At 34.2% G+C, this 20,348-nt stretch overlaps 3 protein-coding genes and 1 pseudogene across 4 annotated transcripts; 2 read left to right on the top strand and 2 right to left on the bottom strand.

The window, feature by feature from the left end:
• Positions 1-515: 515 nt before the first annotated feature.
• LOC120146925 lies at positions 516-3,346 on the top strand (annotated as a pseudogene).
• A 39-nt stretch (positions 3,347-3,385) lies between these two features.
• LOC120146927 lies at positions 3,386-5,046 on the bottom strand. Of its 2 annotated transcripts, XR_005518258.1 has the most exons (4): positions 4,731-5,046; positions 4,342-4,435; positions 3,647-3,779; positions 3,386-3,484 (listed from the first exon to the last, which is right to left on the bottom strand). XR_005518258.1 is itself a non-coding variant. In XM_039160407.1 (3 exons), exons 1-3 carry the CDS (start codon positions 4,993-4,995, stop codon positions 3,707-3,709), a joined length of 432 nt encoding a protein of 143 aa, XP_039016338.1. In that variant the 5' UTR covers positions 4,996-5,045; the 3' UTR covers positions 3,470-3,706. The 2 variants fall into 2 exon arrangements, 1 of the variants encoding a protein (XP_039016338.1); XM_039160407.1 differs by having other exon boundaries at positions 3,470-3,779; positions 4,731-5,045.
• Positions 5,047-5,985: 939 nt separating this feature from the next.
• Positions 5,986-9,125, bottom strand: LOC120146924 (5'-nucleotidase SurE-like). The gene is given in 11 exon segments (XM_039160406.1): positions 5,986-6,337; positions 6,418-6,483; positions 6,716-6,817; positions 6,934-7,086; positions 7,408-7,561; positions 7,660-7,737; positions 7,827-7,870; positions 7,951-8,018; positions 8,379-8,456; positions 8,459-8,472; positions 8,848-9,125. Coding segments are annotated over 11 exon segments (1,140 nt in total). The 3' UTR covers positions 5,986-6,232.
• Positions 9,126-9,247: 122 nt separating this feature from the next.
• On the top strand, positions 9,248-20,066 carry LOC120146872 (protein ROOT HAIR DEFECTIVE 3-like). Its single transcript, XM_039160352.1, has 25 exons — positions 9,248-9,298; positions 11,633-11,710; positions 12,544-12,715; positions 12,856-13,005; positions 13,337-13,403; positions 13,488-13,590; positions 14,500-14,570; positions 14,671-14,734; positions 14,810-14,875; positions 15,000-15,047; positions 15,132-15,194; positions 15,311-15,367; positions 15,685-15,843; positions 15,916-15,984; positions 16,113-16,204; positions 16,587-16,665; positions 16,733-16,898; positions 17,000-17,124; positions 17,807-18,069; positions 18,159-18,255; positions 18,342-18,491; positions 18,771-18,875; positions 18,990-19,084; positions 19,190-19,286; positions 19,627-20,066. Exons 1-25 carry the CDS (start codon positions 9,248-9,250, stop codon positions 19,825-19,827), a joined length of 2,688 nt encoding a protein of 895 aa, XP_039016283.1. The 3' UTR covers positions 19,828-20,066.
• Positions 20,067-20,348: the final 282 nt, after the last annotated feature.

The raw sequence follows: 20,348 nt of genomic DNA, 5'->3' as shown, positions 1-20,348 counted from the left end.
TAGGGCAATTCAATATAAATTTTAACAAAATATGGATCAAATTGCTAGAATCTTGTTTTTTTAAAGAATTTTGTTCTTAGGTATTGACCCCACAACTTAGGGGAGAAGGAAAGTGTTAATTGAGAGTTTTTAATCATTTACTCTAGTCACTGTTCACTTTACTTGATTTTGATTATACAAACCTATTTACATATATATTAATAAACTATAATCAAAATTAATTATTATAAAATACAATCAAACTAATAATCAAAATATATATAGAACTAAACTAAAATAATTATAGAAATGACCTACACATTTGATTTAAATAGAAATATGAAACAATCAGACTAATAACCGAAATTTAAACCAGAATCAAATCGATGAGAGTCGAACACGTATGCTCAAGAACCGGTCTGGTTGCCATTGTCTTAACATATTAAATAAGACAAAGCTTACCAAATTGACCGGTCTGTAACTGGTTCATTAAATATTATTCTAACTTTTTTTGGGGTGGGGTTGGAATGGGCAGTGAAAGCTATGAAATTGGTTGGTTCTTATGAAGATGAGCACGTCCAAATTGTTCATTCTTATCCCTTTTATTTCATGGAATTGATCGCTGCCGGTGCTTCCACAACCGTCTCTAAAACCACAGTAGCACCATTGGAGCGAATCAAGATTCTTTTGCAGGTATGATTTCTTGCTTATTTTATCTGGTTTTAGATGGATCGTCGTTATTTCAAAGGACTCTCATTGTTATTACTTCTTACGTGTGTGTGTTTACACACCTCGTATCCGTGTTTATTCCAAGCTTTACCCATTCATCTAGATCGAATTATAGACTTTATGATGTAACTGATTTTTATCTATTTTACGTTGATTCCGAATGAATGCTACTATTCACGTTTATCCATGTTTTGATTCACCATATCGATGTTTATGTCATTAGTTTGTACATCTATCTAGATTGAATGATATATAATTGTTAGGGTGTAATAGATTCTTATCTATGTTACTCAGATTCGGAAAAAGTATTGGTGTTCGGTTTTAATATGTTTTGATTTACCCATATTTATGTCAAGGTTTATCCATCTATCAAGATTGAATGATATATAGGTGTCTTGTTGTAATTGATTTTTGTCTATATTATTCAGGCTTAGAGTGAGTACTGGTGTTCGTGTAATCCATGTTTCGACTCACTCGTATATTTATTTATGTTAAGGTTTATCCATCCATCTATAAATTAAATGATTTATCGGTTTATTGTTTTCATGGAATAATTGATTCTTAAATGTTACTGGTACACGAATAATTGAGGGAAATCAAAGTGTCTGGATAATATAGATTAATCTTTATCGTTTGATTCATTATGTCTGTGGTTGATTATGTTTTCATTGCAAATTTATAAAGTTTTATAATTATTTCTATTGATTGAACTGATAGACAAGGGCAGAAGGGTTTCATTCAGTTGGGGTGTATGGATCATTGAAGAAGGTAATGAAGAATGAAGGTTTTAAGGGGCTATACAAATAAGTTCACTAATGAAATTCAAGTATTTCTTGCTCGAAACGTAGTACATACATACATGCATGCATACATGATATATGCCCATATAGTTGCAGAGCAAATGGTGTTTGTATCAGTCGGATGTTACCCCATTCGATATATCACTACATGACATGAACAATCTCGAGTTAGAAACGACATGCATGCACACACACATAGATACATACTAAATCGTTTCTTCGCAGAGCAAATGGTGTTTGCATCATTCGGATGTTACCGCATTCGATATTCCATTACATGACATACGAACAATACCGAGGTTTCCTGCTATACAAATGGCCTTGTGTTGGTAAAGGCCCATTGCTGGACATTTTAGCTGGCTCTGCAGCTAGTGCAACAGCATTTTTGTGCACTTATCCCTTGGATTTGGCTTGAACCAAGTATGCATATCAGGTACCGCAAACTCTTCGTGCAAAAACCCTTTTTTTGACACGGCCAGTTGTATGCCTCTTGATCGGTGCAGCTGATTCTCCTGTTATCTGTTTTCAAGGTGGTGAACCGATATCAAAGTCTCGGTGATAGTCATAGATGTATCCATTCGGGTCTTCCTGCACATCGAAGGATAAGAGACATCTTCAAGACGATCTATAATCAAGGTGGAATGTCCGGGTTCAATCGAGGTGTAGGTATGCTAGGCTTCCCTTCTCACAGATAAGAAAAGTTGAACAAACATCACATTGAGAATTTGAGTGAATACTCACTTGTTTTTTTAAAACATCAGGTCCAACACTAGCAGGAATTCTTCCTTACAATGTTCTGAAGTTTTATTCTAATAAGGAGCTCAAAAAATGGGTTCCCAAAGAAGATCAAAGCCCTATGGCATTGAATCTTTCGTGTGGAGCATTGGCTGGCCTGGTTGGACAAACTATAATATATCCATTGGATGTTGTTAGGAGACAAATGTCGGTAAATTCCGTGCCCGATTTTTATTGTTACAGACTTGTCCAATGATTGGATTATCTTCCCAAGCCAAACATATTATAGACTCATTTTTCGGACCAGATCGACTTGGGGCATGTATAATTTTGATTCATATGTAAGCCAAACATGAATCCCCAGGCAAACCAAACCTACTCCATGTTATCAAACACCGATAGTGTCGATGATAAACCGGACTACGAGAACCTTTTCTGGAAGCATCAGAGCAGACTGCATCCTCGGACCCATCTCTTTGCTTTCATGAAACCTCAACTTAAAATAGAGTACAAACTTCCACTAAACATCGATAGTTTCCATGATAAACCGGACTTACATGTTTAAACTAGATTCATCTTCGAGCTTCAAATTCAAAGTTGTTTATATTACAGGTTGACATTCGGAACCAGAATGGTGTGAGGTACAAAAACAGCATTGAAGCTTTTAAATCCATTATTCATAGTCAAGGATGGAGACAATTGTATGCAGGTTTATGCATTAACTATATAAAGGTGATTTCACTATATCCATTACCCTTTGTTAAGTTCTTTGACATGATCTGCAAGAAATAATCTTAACCCTATTGCAGGTTGTTCCATCACTAGCCATTGGTCTGACTGCGTTCGATGTTGTTAGCCAACGACTACGTTTCCAGCAGTAGCAGACCTGCTGATGCTGAAAACAATCCCGGACTTCTTAAATGTCATTTTTTTTCAAGGGTAGTTGCATGAACTTGATTCGGCCTCACAATTTTATCATCAATAGGTGGATCCATTGAACCTCACCATTTTATCCTCAAAAGTGGGAAAGGTATGGTGTAAACACTTTTAGATGCCCATTCAACTCGTACTCATGTCGAAAGTGATACCAGACATGAATACTCAAAGAAAAATGTGCTGTACAAAAAAAACATAATGGAAAAGAATCTCTCTTTATTCCTCCTAACAGAATCTTGAAACCGGAATCAAACTCAAACTTTGAATTGTTCTAAGTAGCCAGACACAGATCAATCGAAATGCAGCTACATTATAAATAACAAAATGACAAGCATTTTCAGAACTTACTAACAACTTGCAAAAGTTTGTGTACCAAAAAGACAATCTAAAAATTGGCATACATCTATCTGAACAAAGAAAAGGCAGAGTCAATGGAATTAAGCAAAGGTGAAATTGCATAGTTGTACCCAATTTCAGGTAGCTTCTAGATTTTAATTCTGATGAAAACATCGCAGAAGATCCAGATTTTAAGCAGTAATTCTTGAACGACCCTTTGCTATTCTTCGAGCGATGACTCTTCTGCCACCCTTTGTTGCCTTGCTGTACATGTACGAAATAGTAATTATACAAGTCTAAACACCAGAATGAGAAAACAAAACCAAAAGAGCGGCTTTTCATCATGTAGAAGAGGGAACCTTTTTGAAGAAGGGTTATTGAAGATCAAACCAAATCATTAACTACTATACTGATACTGTGAATTTCGACTAGCCAAAAATTAGTGATTTGCAGAAAAAGGAATCGTTTGGAGCTAAATATCCAAGATTCAGGTTTTACAAATCAAACTATAGTTCAAACTAAAGCATCATCTACTCTAGGACATGTAAAAAAATTAATGATCCACAATAAGAGAAAGAAACCTTCTGAGCTAAATATCCAAGATTCAGATTTTACAAATCAAACTATAGTTCAAACGAAAGCGTCAACTACTATACAGGTGCTATGAATTTCAAACATGTCAAAAGTTTAATGATTCTAGTTAAGAGAAGATGTTCTTGAACAAAATGTCCATGATTCAGTTTTTCCAACTCATCAACTACTGTATCGATACAGTGACTCAACATGCCAGAAGTTAATGATTCGGGTTAAGAGGAGAAAACATTACCGAGCGAAAAAACCATGATTCCTTTTGCGCTTGATGGTACTAGGCTGATATGTTCTCTTGGGGAAACAGAGCATTGGCTCACTTGATGAATCTCCTGAACATCAATAAGAAAGGCATACTGTAATGCAAGCAAACAAACACAATAATGCAATCAAAATGTATAACGAATTGAGCAGCATCAAAGATTCAGACTTTAATCAAAGCAAATTTCAAGCAAACCTTGATGAAGATGTACCATATGAAAACAAATGAGTTTCCACGATATAAACTAAAACCGACCAACATTCGAGTTAAATGAAATAAGCTAAAACACATTAACTTACTAAAATAATTACAAATAAATTCCCACTTCATTTCAAAAGCAATCAAATATATAGAGAAAAGAGTACCGTCGGGCAAGAAGAAGCGGAGAGAAGGGAGGCCAGTGGGATAAAGAAACCCCATAGAAGAGACTTGAGAGATAGAATCGGCGTCGTTTTGAGTCAAATGGAGAGAGGGTTTCGGCTTTGAGAGAGATGGGAACAGCTGGGGAGTGATTTGCAAGCCTTGATTCACTACCCGATGATTTGTAACCGGGTTCGGGTTCATGAATTGATTCGCGAACACTCGATTCATCAACAAGGCCCCGTTTCTAATTAGGGATTTCGTCGCCATTTTTTGCTCTCTTTTTCTCAGTTGAAGAATTGGTTTTTGTGCTAAAACCCTAGTTGCTCTAGAGAATGAATGAAAAGGAAGAAGGTAAAGTTAGTTAATGGGTCAACCAGTTAAGGCCCAATAAAGTTGATTTGGGCTTTAATTTAAAACCATCCATTATTCCCAGTCGAATATATATTTTAGTTTTTCTATAAATTGTTGACATATATTATAACTAAATGAAATTAAAATTATAAATTTAAATTAATTATAATTAAAATTTGTACCAATTTTTTAATTATAATTAAACATGTATAATTAAGAAATTATATATCTAATAATACAAAAAAATTATTTATCTTTTTTACAATATTTGAACGTTGTTTTATATAATAATAGTAAATTTTGAATCTATTTATCGTATATGTTAAATTCTCATATTATATGAATTAAATAAAATGTTTCATCAAATAAATAATCTATAAATTTAATAATCAGATTTATATTATAAAATAAATAATAGATACGTATTTGAATATTTGACTTTAGGGATGAATATTCGATTTGAATTTGATAAGTTTTATGCGATCCGATCCTATAAATTCAGTGTTGTTTTTTTAATTTAGTTTTGATTAGATTTTTAAGGATACAACCGGGTCGGGTTGAGTTCGTATTTAGAGATAATTACAAAAATATCTATTTTCTCCAACTTTTTTTCAATTAGGTCTAAACTTTACATTATAAAATAGATCAGATTTTAATCGGATAAAACTTTTTTAAATCTAAATTGAGTTAAATATTAAAACTTTTTTAAATCGGATTAAATTCGGATGAGCAAAAATTCTAATCTAAGCTGATCAATGCCCGTCCCATATCGATTTCATTACCCGAAAAAATAGAATATTTTAGATATTATATTTAAATATTAAAACCTGTTACTTACATAAGAAATATAAATTTAAATAACGAATATTAGAAAATTAGTATTTATATCTACTCTGGATCCACCACTAATACTAATTATAAATATTGAATATTCATTCAAATAATAATAGTAATAATTTAAGGGAAGCACAAGGTCACATAATTTCAGACCAGGCTATTTCCTTGCATCAAAAGCTAATAACAAAAGAAAACACCCCAACTTGATGATTTTTATATATAAAATGTTAAACGAAGAAGCACAAATTGCTTGGCTTTCAGGCACTTTGTGTACAAATGGCTATGATTTCCGGATTCCATGTCCGTCCCGGGGTCTCTATTGCTCGCCACCACCACTAACCACGCCGGAGATCCAGCTCGATGCAGATGTTTCGATGTCCGGCTCGAGTTGCAAAGAAACCGACAGTGGAGTTACCGCAATCTATCCATATTGTATTTACACAAGGTCAAGTTCACGTAGCACCGGTTTTTCGGGGAAATTACAGTAAGGTTTTAACTTACAAATCCGTTGTTGAGTGCCTTGAAATCCAAGTCTTCATCCGTATCTTCCGTTTCTTTATCTACAAACTGCAAAAATACGTAAATACAGAAAAAGATCAACGAACGAGCAAGAGAGGATACACAACCCTTACGAGAAAACCGGCTATCCGTTTTCAAGATATTTCTGAAGTAGACAAATTCAGATTCTAGAAATGTTGAACATAATTACTTGAGTCTGAGAAATATAAAAAGCTTTGTCGTTCTCAGCTTTACAGCTACAAGCACAGAGTTTTAGATTTTCTTGTTGGAATTTGCATACCTCCAGTCGAAAGTACTTTTTCACTCTCGTGTCGGATTTGGCAGCCCCAACAGACTCTACCTCCTCGTTCTTACTTTGTGCTGTCCCGCGGCGAGCAGCACCCTAACGAAAAATACATACATTATCAGGAGTGAATAGTTACAACAATAATGACCATCCAATTTACGAGATTAATATAAAGAAATGATGCAATTCCTTTTAATAAGGGAAAAACTTACGGCAGCAGATGCATCACGACCAAGCTGAGCAAGTTGGAGCCCGAGGCTTTGTTGATTAGACATGAAATGTGCAGCCGAAGGTTGCCGATTAGCCGAAACAGCTTGCCAACACAGCGTGGATCTCCACATACTTTGCTTGGTCAATTTAAAGCCCTGCCACACATGAATAAGCAAGATATATAAACGATAAGACCAGATAAAACCGATTACGAAAAAGAAAGAAATATATGAAGCAACGACTGAATACAACAACGAGGTTCTCGAAGAATGTCAATTATCTTAAAGAAGATAAAGAAATGATCCTTGTATAATAAAAACGATTTCTTGTCAAGGAAGCAACGATTCCCGGACATTCATGTTAGATTATTACGACAATTTAAACACAGAAGTACAAAACCACTACAGTAAACATTTTAAACATGATGGATATTATTATAAATCAGACCATTGTTCCGAAAATCATAGAATCCGAACCTTGTTTGCCGAAGGAGAAGTGGGAATTTCTATATTTAGGAAGCAACTTTTAGGGAAAACACCCTTTTCGATATCTCTGATGGCTGCCTTTATTAAAGGTAAAGAAACGGCAACCGCATCCTTAAAATCGTTCTCTTGGCTTTCTTCCCTCTTCCTGCAGTCATATCCAACATTCAAATGAACATTCAATCACGAAAAAAGTGAGAAGGAAACAGTCGATACAAAATCCACAAAAACGGGATCGTAAGTCACCAATTCAGTGATAATGATAGAGATGGTACACCACTAATCAACGCTTCTCTAGCTCCAGCGACCACACCCGAGTGGTACCTGGCATTATTACACATTATAAATTACTTAGCATCCAAGCACCAAACAATCGATAACACATTATCGTGCAGGCATTTTCAAAGACTTACATTTGATGACCACAGCTTGATCCTCGGCTAATTCCGCTGATTACCTGGAAAATACATCAAAGTCGTTAAGTTCTTCAAAACATAACTGAATTATAATCCATCGGTAATGGCATGAAAGCCTAACCAGCAGAGGCTTTGGCCATGAGAACAGCGCCCCAGATAACGCTAAGGAGACACAATCTACCGGAGTCCCTGAAAGCGGATAACCATCATGGAAGCCAATTAATATCACAGGGTAACACAGTTGGAAAGTTCATGTTAAAGCCAATTTTCATCATATAAGGAGTCCTCGAAACTCGAAAGTGGAAAATCGTCGTTGAAGCTGATTGCCATCAAAGATAACACCAAGTAACAAACCAATGTCAATTTTAACAAGCTTTGAATAATTTGTTTCCGAGCAAAGCGGTAACGAATAACAGTCGGAAAATTCTATGTTAAAGCCGAATTTCATCATATACACGGTGGTTCTAACACAATGTACTTGGCTTATCACAATACCAAGGATTCATATTCCTATTCAAGAAAAACTCAGATGCTTAAAATTGATCAGACCTGATACTTCATAAGCTATGGCACCATCAATGTCGGCCCGAGCAACGGTGATTGTTTCTCGAACAGTGACGGAATGACCGAAAGCGATTTGTCCCTAAAGCAATCCACTTAGAAACTAATACTAAATAACAGCAGATTATCAAATGCAAGAGCTGATATAATTAGAAATTGAAAAATCTGAAACCATACTTATTATGATGAATGAAAAAAAATGCATGGCCAGTGAGAAAACTTTAGCAAATGCAGAAAATTTTCCGAGAAAACAAACAAGGGGCAAGGAACTAATAAATCACAGCAAACTAATAAGCAAATGTAAACGAAAAAAAATGCATGTCCAATGAAAAACAAGAATAAAATATCAAAAATCGGAGACAACCCAGAAAAGCAAATGCAGAAAATTTCCGGGAAAAACAAACAAGGGGTGAGAAAATTCGAGAAAATTTTCAAGGAAAAAGTAAGAAAGACCCACGAATGAGGGGCGCAGACATTGACATTGTAAGGTCCTAAACCGACCAAAGCTTGAACGAGATAAACAAGGCCAAGGGAATCAACCCCTTCACCATTGGTGACCAAAACGACAGGCTTGGAGCTGTCGTTTTCATCGAGAACAGCTGAAGAAGTAGATGTCTCAGTGTATTCGTCCTTTGGTTTTCCAGCATTGTTGTTGTTTCCTCCTTTTTTGCTGAGAACTTCTTGAAGATTGTTAACCAAACCAGGTGGTAACATATTCTTCTTCATTGTGGTCATATGGTTTTTTTCCCTTTAGATTTTACTTAATAATTATTGAATTAAAACACTAAAGAAGAGATTATAATAAATGGGAAAAGGGGAGATTTTGCAGCAAACAGGTGATGGACCGGGTCTAAAGGATGACCGAGAGAAAAAGGGAGAAAAATGAGGATTTTAAGACCGAGAAAAAGGTAATAATTAAGGACAGTGGGGGAGAAAAAACAGTTATACTTTACAACTAGGCACTAGATTTTAGATCGGTCTTAAGAACACCATGGTAATTGATGTCTGCAGTTGATGGGACCAAGCCATGCTTGAAAAATAAGATGGTAAACGACACTTTTAGTATCTTAACTATCTCTTTTATTCTTTTTTAGTCACTTAATTGTTTTTTTCAAAATCATATCTAACATTACATTTTGGTTTCGTTTTGATTATCCACTATTAAAAATTAACATAACTGTTGACGTGATATTTTTCAATGATAATGTGGCATTACCTTATAGTGACACGTCAGCGTTATCGTTAATTTTTTAACGACATGTAACCAAAAATAAACATTAGTTATGATTTTGAAAAAAATAATTGGATGATAAAAATAGAACAAATGAGATAGTTGAGATTCTAAATGTGTATCCTAAATAAAAATAAAATTTGAAAAATAATTACAAGGTAATTTTCGTTCAGAATCTTTATCAATCATTGATAACGCACACGCTCACTACAGATGCAGTTGCTTGAATCCGAAACCTTAGAGAAAATAACACTCCTTCTATTATTGAGTCTACTTAATGGTTTCTTATTTTGTTTGAATAAACTTTATGATTTTATTACATTTTGGTATTTATATTGACTTTGGTAATGCAATTATAATGAATATATTTTGAGCTGATTTATATCACACATCCTTAAATTATAACTTCATTTTAAATTGGTTTTTATATTTTGAATATTTCAATATCATCCTCAAACTATGATTCTCATTCTAAATTTATTCCTAAACGTTTGAATGTTCCAAATTCATCACCAAATTATGAAACTCATTCTATATTGGACCCTAAACTTTGAAACATTCCAATAACGTACACCAAAATCATTCAAAAGTTAAGGGATAAAACTGAAACATTTAAAAGTTAGGGGAAAATAATAGAATGAGGGTTATATATCGAGGATGGACTTGAAATGTTCAAAAATTTGGGATCAATATAGAATGTGAGTCATAATTTAAGAGTGTTCAAAAGTTTAGGAACCAATTTAAAATGAAGATCATAGTTTAAGGATTGTTTTTATGTGTGTATGCAGATTATGACCCCCATTTTAAATTGGTCATGAACTTTTTAACATTCCAATAACATATCCCAAAATCATTAAAAAATTTGGGGATAAATTGGAACATTAAAAAATTAGGGGACCAATATAGAATGAGGGTCATATATCAGGGATGGATGTGGAATGTTCAAAAATTTGGGATCAATTTAGAACAAGAGTCATAATTTAAGGATGAAATTAGAGTGTTCACAAGTCTAGGAACAATTTAAAATGAGGATCATAGTTTAAGGACTATATGTGTGTAATATGAACGTTTTGGTATCGATCATGCCACGAAAGACGATCAATGATGAACATTGATTGACTGCTTTCAGAAAAGTGTAGTGCCAAAAATGAAATTATTAAAAACTATAATGATAAAACAATTATACTCTTAAAGTTTAGTGCCTAAAGTTTAATCCAAGTACTATAAATGAAGTAATTTTAACATTTATTCTATTTTTTTATATGATTGATGTTTTAATAATTTAACTGTAAATTTATTAATATAATTGATTTTTTTAAATAATCTTATTACAAAATATTATCTGTTTATAATTTTCTTAACCATTGATAACATACACATTATACAAACATAACTGCTCGAATCTGATACCATTAAAGAAAATAATATTTCCTTTTACCATGACATCGTTCAATGATTCAAATATAATTGAACTTTTCATACACATAAATAAGTTTTTTGAAACAATCAAATACCTCTATCATATGGGAAAAAATCATCTTTATAAACACAGTGAAAGATTTTACACGAAAGAAATATTATACATTTCTAATTAATTATTCAAATTTTAACAAAACCTGAAATTTAATAAAATAATTTTTCAAATATTAATCGTAAAAGAAGTTATAAAATATATACATGTACGGTTACTATAATTTACATTAATATGAACCTATCAAGTGACATCAATGATTAAAGATAGTTTTATTTCTCCTAAAATTTTTACATTTCAAATAACTGAGTCTGCAAGTTGTGTATATGACTATACGTTGTTAATAGTTAAGAAATATTTTACATATATTATTTATTACTTATTTAATACGAGTATAACATTTGTCTCTCCCTAATCGATAGAACATTATACAATGACAAGATGAATCTAAAACAAAGTTAATTTAAAACATTGTTTATATTAACAAAATTTTGATAAAGTTGCGAACGTTAAATGATTTACATTTTTCGATTTATACAGAAGGTTGTGCCGCTTAGCTCTTATATCGCTACAACATTGAGAATCTCTCAAGAGGTTTTGGAAGATCAATATGATCAGGTGAGACCCTTAACGATTTAAAAACAATTATTCTTTTGATTTTGCGTTTTATGAATAATATCTTGATACAACTGAAGATCAAGCAGGGTATCTTATGCTGTGCAAGTAAGACGATCAACAGATGGATCAGAAATCATCTTAACACTGAAACTAGTGGAATGATAGAGTGAATCATAAGTATCTCAACGTTCAAAAATAAGGGATCTGATGGTTCACCTTCTTTGATTTGGACAAAAAGTTGTAGATAAATATTTTATTTTTTAGATAGATCGTTCTATTCTTTTCTTTTTATACTGCATGCGAACTTACATTTAATGTCTAAAATACAAAGCCATTAAATAATTAATTTACAAAGTTGATGATAATTTGAAGAGGTTGATGTAATTAACCTTTATAAGATTTTAGCTCAATTCACTCATTTACACCGTAGATAACATGATTGGTCTCTATTCAAAACCGGAGGAAAATCACAAGCACAAGGCAAAAAAAGTACAATTATTAGTATCCAAATCAAGTTTAATGGTTAATTACAGGAGGCGGGAGCAGTCAACTGTCAACCCCACTTTTAACGGACGAAGAAATAAAAATGGAAGATGATGAGGAACTTCGAATTGCTCCTTTAAGTTCGATTCATATTTCTCCCTATGTGTCTTTGATTGAAATGATTCGCCTCAGATTTTGAGCTATAGATTTCAAACAGGGTTCAATGGGTAATGTTTTCTCATTGTCCCATGATTTCTTTCCTTTTTGATTTTGATGTTTGAGTTTCTTGATTTCGTTGGTTAATCAATTTTGGCGGTTTATTTTTTTAATTTATGTAATGTGATGAGGAGGAGAGCGTTAAAGCATGTAACGCGGATTTAAGGAGGGGGAGGATCAATTTTGTTTCATATGAAGAACGGAAATTGGATCTGAATTTGAATTTTACTGTTTTTGAAGAGCTATTGGAGATGGGTTTAATGTTCATTGCATGTTTGGATGCTGAGAAAGCTAAGGAAATGGAAAGTAAAAAAAAAGAAAGAAAATGGGAATATGAATATGAATTTTCTATTTAAATTAGCTTTTAAATTAACAAGGAATCGGTGTTTGTTGTGGAAGCTTTTAATCTATTGAATTACACATGCTATGAACATTTTGTTTCTCAGCGACGGATGCAGAATGTTGTTCCACTCAACTTATTGATGGAGATGGCTCATTCAATGTTACCGGACTCGAACAGTTTATCAAGGAAGTAAGACTTTCCGAATGCGGACTGTCATATGCCGTGGTTTCTATTATGGGACCACAGAGCAGCGGTATGCTATATCTTCATGATTTCCTGCTTTGTACTTATGATTTTCGTTGTTCCCAAGGTGTCCATTCATACTAAGCTGCTTCATTTGTCGGTTGTATTTTGAATTAGGATCGTGGAACACAAATTAGCGTATCATTAGTTGGAAGTTCAGTCACTTCAGTGTTTTATATCCATCTTTGTTGCATAAATATTTTGATTCTATATTACACACAGCACACACCACGAGAGATTTTAACCTTTTGGTGTTTTTATCAAGTTTTGGTAGCCATGTAAGTTCTGCTTTACTGCTTATGGCATTTAAAGTTTCACTTTGTTTTCCATGATCTTTACAGGTAAAAGCACTCTGTTAAATAATTTGTTTTACACCAATTTCAGAGAAATGGATGCATTTAAAGGAAGGTAATTTATTTATTTATTGTAATAACAAGACATTGCATTTGTTTCACTTGGCTCAAACAACTAATGGGATGTGCTTGCTTTTAGGTCTCAAACCACGAAAGGTATTTGGATGGCAAAATGCTCTGGTATAGAGCCTTGCACTCTAGTATTGGATTTGGAGGGTACTGATGGAAGGGAACGTGGGGAGGTACCGTTACTAACTTGCATCCTATTATTAACTATAGCGTCCAAAATTTGAAACTACACCGTTTTATTCACTGATAAATATTTGTTCACTCTGTTTGTTTGCCCTCCTTATTAGCTTAGATATCTTTTTCCCTTGCTTTGATGGAAATTTTATCAAGTGCATCCTTCCTCCAATTAATTCTGAGAAATTTTCAATGGGTTGGATATGCTAATAATATGTCAGTTGTAGGAATAGTTATAGCATTGAATGAATTTTTTTGTTTCACTGCAGAGTAAAATCAATAAAGTCGTTCAGTCATTATTTAATTTTTGTTAAGCTTTTAATTCTGAATGTTACATTTTTTTTTCTGTCTAGTGGAGAGTTCACATTAGTATTAGTGCCCACCCTGAAATCCAAATTTTCATATGTTATTTACTTATTTTTATTGATTGTGTCTATCCTAAAATCTTATTTATGTCCACCCGTATAGAAATTTGTATTATTGATATATGTGTATCTTCCCTAAAAAATATTTATGGATTTACCACTATTTCTGTCATAAAAGTTCGACAAAAGGGGATATTTATTCAATAGCATATTTTCAGGGACATGGATTAGTAGATTGTACGTGAAATTGAAGAACTGATCACGATCACATAATTGCTCTGGGGTTTTTTAGTTAAAAGAACCCTTAACGATTTTTTAATGTCTTGAAAGAGGTCTCACCACTCTAATAACATGAAAGCTAGAGTGATGGATCAAGCTGAACCAAATCAATAGATGAATTCAGATTATAAAAGATGAAGAAGTGTATTTTCTGTATCTACTTTTGTTTTTTGAGTTTTATTTGATTTTCCTTTGTTTTACGAAAAATGGGGAGGAATGCAGAGTTTTTTTAAACATATTATTTATTGTTTTGCCATACTCCAGGATGACACAGCATTTGAAAAGCAAAGTGCACTTTTTGCACTGGCAGTTTCTGATATAGTACTCATAAACATGTAAGGTTTGACACCTACATGGTGCTCGATTCATTTAAGTTCTTTGCCATCAGTAGTATGTGCAAGTGTCGAGTAATATACTTGAGCAACTTTCATTTAGGTGGTGTCATGATATTGGACGTGAGCAAGCTGCAAACAAGCCTCTTCTTAAGACTGTATTCCAGGTATTGACTTTGTTGCCTTTATAATCAGTGCCCTGAATTTCAAGAGGTTCATTTTTTCTTTTAATTTGGTTGTAGGTCATGATGAGATTGTTTAGTCCCCGCAAAACAACATTGATGTTTGTCATTCGTGATAAAACGAGGGTGGGTGCCTTTCTTCTATTATGGAGTATTTTGTGTTTGGAGAGTTATTTTGTTATTATATCTCAATAAGGATTTTATAATTTCAAGCGACTTTATTAGTTACTTAAACATTCCTTGTTTGCAGACACCACTAGAAAATTTAGAACCTGTTCTGAGAGAAGATATTCAGAAGGTACGTATATGGTGCCCATGCTTCCTTGTTTTCCTCAGTATATTCTGTTATTCTATCTTCTGACCAGTGTTTCTTGAACTGCAGTTATGGGATTCGGTTCCTAAGCCTGAAGCACATAAGGAAACCCCATTAAGAGAATTTTTCAATGTATGATACATTGGGTCGTTATTTCATGCAGCATACTTTAAACGTTTAATGTCCCCTTATATCTTTAAAGATGGGTATTGCTTCTGATGATTAATACTATTTTCGATACTGGTCAGGTTGAGGTTGTGGCACTTAATAGTTATGAAGAAAAGGAAGGGTTATTTAAGGAGCAGGTACACAGTCTGTGGTTAAATCACCCGTAAGGACATTCAGCATAGCATGCAAATGAGACTTTCACACTATTGGACATCGACTCATTGATTGTTTGATAATCTCTTCTTCTTCTTTCTCCGTTTATGTTGTTGCATTTCTTTTTGTCTCACTTGTCCTGGTTATTAGGTGCAGTTTACTTTTTCTCTTGAGATTGCTAAAATAAAAGATCTCTACTAACGGTTTATATTTTTTCTGTATGTTGGATGATGGTGCTGAAACTTTTGACTAATTGGCATGCAAACGGGCAGTTTGTCTGATTCTATTATTACTATTGAAGGTTTCTAATTTGAGACAACGATTCTTCCACTCTATTGCACCGGGGGGGCTTGCTGGAGATAGGAGGGGAGTGGTACCTGCTTCAGGGTTCTCTTTTAGTGCACAGCAGATCTGGCAAGTCATTAAGGAGAATAAGGACCTTGACCTTCCAGCCCATAAGGTAAACTTTTGAATATTATTTGACTGTAACTTTATAAATCTTGTAGGTTATCCATATTTCATTTGCATGTAGGTCATGGTGGCTACAGTACGTTGCGAAGAAATTGCCCATGAAAAGTACACTGCTTTCATTGAAAGTGAGGTACATGGACATTCAGATTTGTTTGTGAATCCTAAATGTATGCATGTAGACACTCCCAGATCCATATGTATGTGATCTGACTTTTTTTTTTCTAGAAACTGAAACCAACTTATTACTTCATATAACAGAGCTGGCGTAAGTTAGAAGAAGATGTAAAGACTGGTCCAGTTGCTGGCTTCGGGAAGAAGCTGAATTCATTTCTCTACGCTTCTCTATCAGAGTAAGATTAATTCAATGAGATCTCAAGAAAATTTTCTGTGTCAAGTTACAAATAAGTTTGAATCTATATAATAAGCATTTTGAAGAGCTGCGCTTACTTTTAAGGGATTTATCCTGCCATAGTGACTGTACAGAACTCTGTCACTATAGGATAAGTAGGAATGTCGTGATAGCTGATTGGCAATCTGTTGACTTGTAAGTCATGATGGTGATAATGACATATTGCATCAGTAAATTGGTGGATGAAAATTAAGGCATAACTTGGCCAAATAAGATTCCCGATGATAAAATTTAAGATTCTCGACTTTTTTGTAGTTATTATCTGTGGTTTTACAACCATATCAGGGACATTGATTTATTTGCTCATTTTATTCTGACTTCAGATATGATTCAGAAGCCACGTTTTTTGATGACGGTGTCAGATCATCAAAGAGAAAATACCTTGAAGAAAAACTGTTCCAAGTAATGCCATTCAATTCTTTTATTTTCAAAATTTTGTTGCTATTTAAATTTTCTTCTTCTGGTTTAGCTTGCCCAACCAGCCCACCAAACCGTACTAGGACATTTAAGGTCTGGAACTCTTGAAAAATTTAAGGAAGCATTTGAGAAGGCCTTGAATGGAGGAGAGAAGTTTGCCGTGGCTGCTCGTAACTGCACTGAATCTTACATGGCTTGGTTTGATGAAGGATATGAAGGTATGGTTGACCTTTATTAATCATTTTCGTTTACTATAAGCTGGCATTATAAAGAAAGTTATAGAACACTAGTTCAATATGGAGTTTAACGTTGTTTTCAGATGCCGTTGTTGAACTAGCAAATTGGGATTCCTCTAAATTTAGGGATAAGCTACATCGCGATATTGAGGCACATGTGGCTTCTGCCCAAGCTGCTAAACTTTCAGAGCTTACTTCAGCTTATCAGGTACATAAACTTATCTGTCTGCCCCTTTTGACCATTTATTTAAGTGATATTTCCTCATGATTATCAACAATTTTATATTTCCGAATCACCTTCTGTTTAGTAATCCTAACCGATAAAGCAATAATACAAAGATTGTGGATAGTGTAACCTAATTTGTTTTTGAAAGAGGCAAGGTGAACTGATGTTGATACTGTGGTGTGATGACCTTCGTTTTCAAGGTCTTGCAAGTTGTTGAAAATTTACTTTAAAATTAATTTTAGCCAACCTAGTTAAGATGCCATATTAGCCAAACTTATTCTAAACTTCATTATGTTTCAAATTTTTGAAAATTTCAAAATTCACAGTGTTGCATACAATATGAATTCCTTGGAAATAATTGAAGCTCGATTAACTAAGGTGTCATGTTAAGCAGTTGGGTTATTTATATAGGTCTGAACAAGGAAGGCCCACAGTTTTCTAGTTTAATTATTTTGAACACAATGATTATTGCTCTTGGGTGCTTTTTTTATTATCATATATTATGAAGGATAATTAACAAATTACTTTGGATGATTTCTGTGGTTCATAGTTGTAAAATTCCACAACGTTTGAATAATTAGTCACGGTGACATCCAACAGCACATTTTTTTGATTGGTTAAATCACTACTTGGAATCATTGAGATAATTATGGTTCTTTTGCAGGCAAAGCTGAATGATGCATTAGCAGGACCCATTGAATCACTTTTTGATGGAGCTAATAACGAGACCTGGCTCTCGATAAGGAACCTTCTTCGGTGTGAAACTGAATCCGTTGTCAGTGGAATGTCAAAGGCTCTCTCTGGTTTTGACTTGGATGAACATGCTAAAGGCAAGATGCTAACGAGTCTACAGGATTATGCCAGAGGAGTGGTTGAAACAAAAGCTAAAGAAGAAGCTGGAAGGGTAGTGATCCGTATGAAGGATAGGTAACTAACACATTTCAATGTTTGAGTCAAAGTAGTTGGTTTGCTAGACATTGTACATTACAGAATTGACTGAAAAAAAAAGAGTGCAGGTTTACAACATTGTTCAGTCATGATTCTGATTCAATGCCTCGGATTTGGACTGGGAACGAAGATATTCGGGCCATAACTAGAACAGCTCGTACTGAAGTATGTTTATGTAGTATCAGTTGTTGGATTTTCAGAATTATGCTACATTCTGCTCTATGCTAAACATACTTGTTATCTATTACCAGTGCTTGAAACTGCTCGCTGTTATGGCTGCAATCCGTTTGGAAGATGGTGTTGACAATATTGAGAAAATACTATTTTCTGCCTTGTTGGATACCAACAGGAGTGCTGCGACCACAATGGTTGATCCACTTGCCACGAGCACTTGGGAGAAGGTGAAGTCTTGTTCTTGCCGATGATCTTCATGAGATATAGTTTAACTGTACAAACTGTTCGATCATTGCATACTATTCATTGATACGTATTTGCCTGACATTGGTTGAATATGAAAACCCACATTGATACATATACCATAAAAACCAAATTTTTAGCATTCACCTACTAAATGTATAACGCTAAAGCTACGGTAGGGCATTTACATTTTGTCTTTCTCACTAATGCTGTATCGTCATAATTTGATTTTTCTCTCAATGTGTTAATTGAAACTGGTTCAGGTCCCTCCGGCAAGGACATTGATCACACCTGTCCAGTGCAAGGCTTTGTGGCGGCAATTCACAACTGAGACGGAGTACACTGTCACTCAGGCCATTTCTGCTCAGGCATGAATTTTAAAATTCTAATTATGTTGAAGATTTCGTTCCCACCCTTCCCATTGCAGCTGTTTTCTGTCACCCGAGTTTATTGATGCCTGGCTAGTTTTCTTCTACTTTCAGGAAGCCAACAAACGTAGCAACAACTGGTTGCCACCTCCATGGGCAATTGTTGCCTTGCTGGTCTTGGGATTTAATGAATTTATGACTGTTCTGAGGTGCGTTTTACACTCATAGCTTTGAACTAATTTTGTTCTCTATCTGTTGATATCATTATCCTCTTCTGCTTGCTTGTGCTTATTCGTCAATATCCTTCATTGTAGAAATCCTTTCTATCTGGCTGTTATCTTTGTGGGTTACTTGGTTGTGAAGGCTCTATGGTTGCAGCTTGACGTTTCGGGTCAATTCCGTTATGGTGTTGTGAGTTCTGAACTAATATCATTTTGTCACCTATTTATTTATGAGCATGCTAAAATCATTTGGTAAGCCAACGACTCCAATGGCACGATGCGCCGAAACAGTTTACTTCAAAAGCAGGTAAACTAGAATTTCAAAAGCCTGTTGCTGAGAAGGATTTGCTTCAGTTAAAACACGGTTGTCAGATTAAAGATTCCATTGGTCTCGATTTCACAGCTCGTAAATGTTATAGTATAAGTGATGCATTGGAGTATTGGAATGGAAAAGTCTTTGTTGGACTGCATTTACAGTTTCCATTGTGATTAAATGACTAATTTAGAACCTCTTCTCTCTGTGTTTGCAGCTCCCGGGTCTTATTTCATTATCCACTAGGTTTATTCCCACCGTTACGGACCTTATCGGAAAGTTATCCGAGCAAGGTCAGATGCCCCCCACCCCAACTAACAACCCTCCAAGAATGCCGGCTGCAGCAGCATCCAAAAAGTTGGAAAACAGAAGCTTCATATCGCTGACTGCTTCATCCGACCCCAACAAAGAAGAATGACTTGTTAGACTAGAAATACATTGTCCGTCTACCGAAAATTCCGGTTTTGTGCTCCCTTTAACGGCGGGCTGTCATTGTATACTACGATCTAATACACATGTATCTGTGCTAGTGTCGCATTCAAGGGGCCTTGTTTTCTTGCACCAGAGCCCCCATTAAATAGGTATTTTTTTGGTCTCTTTTAGGTCTAGGGTTTTATTACTTGTTGACCAAGTCACAAGGCTTTATATTTTTACCTATGTTTTATTTTTTAAAACCAAAATTTATTATTTATTATTCATTTTCAATTGTATGGATCTGCAACTAGATTTTGTATTATTTATAAAAAATAGTTTGAACATCTTAAAATAACGAAAAGATATTATTAATAGGATATGTTCATTACACCAATATGGTAATATTTATAAGTTAAAGTCTACTACAAATTTTCTTATTATATCTAAAATCATTTTTAGTCGTTCTGTAATTAAAGAAAACATTTTAATTTTTGTATATTTGAAAAATTATAAATTTCGATCTAA

Source organism: Hibiscus syriacus, unplaced genomic scaffold, assembly GCF_006381635.1.
Source record: "Hibiscus syriacus cultivar Baekdansim isolate YM2019G1 unplaced genomic scaffold, ASM638163v2 tig00110931_pilon, whole genome shotgun sequence".
Classification (NCBI taxonomy): Eukaryota; Viridiplantae; Streptophyta; class Magnoliopsida; order Malvales; family Malvaceae; genus Hibiscus; species Hibiscus syriacus.
The sequence above is the reverse complement of the archived record's forward strand: the minus strand, read 5'-3'. Positions and strand labels throughout refer to the sequence as shown.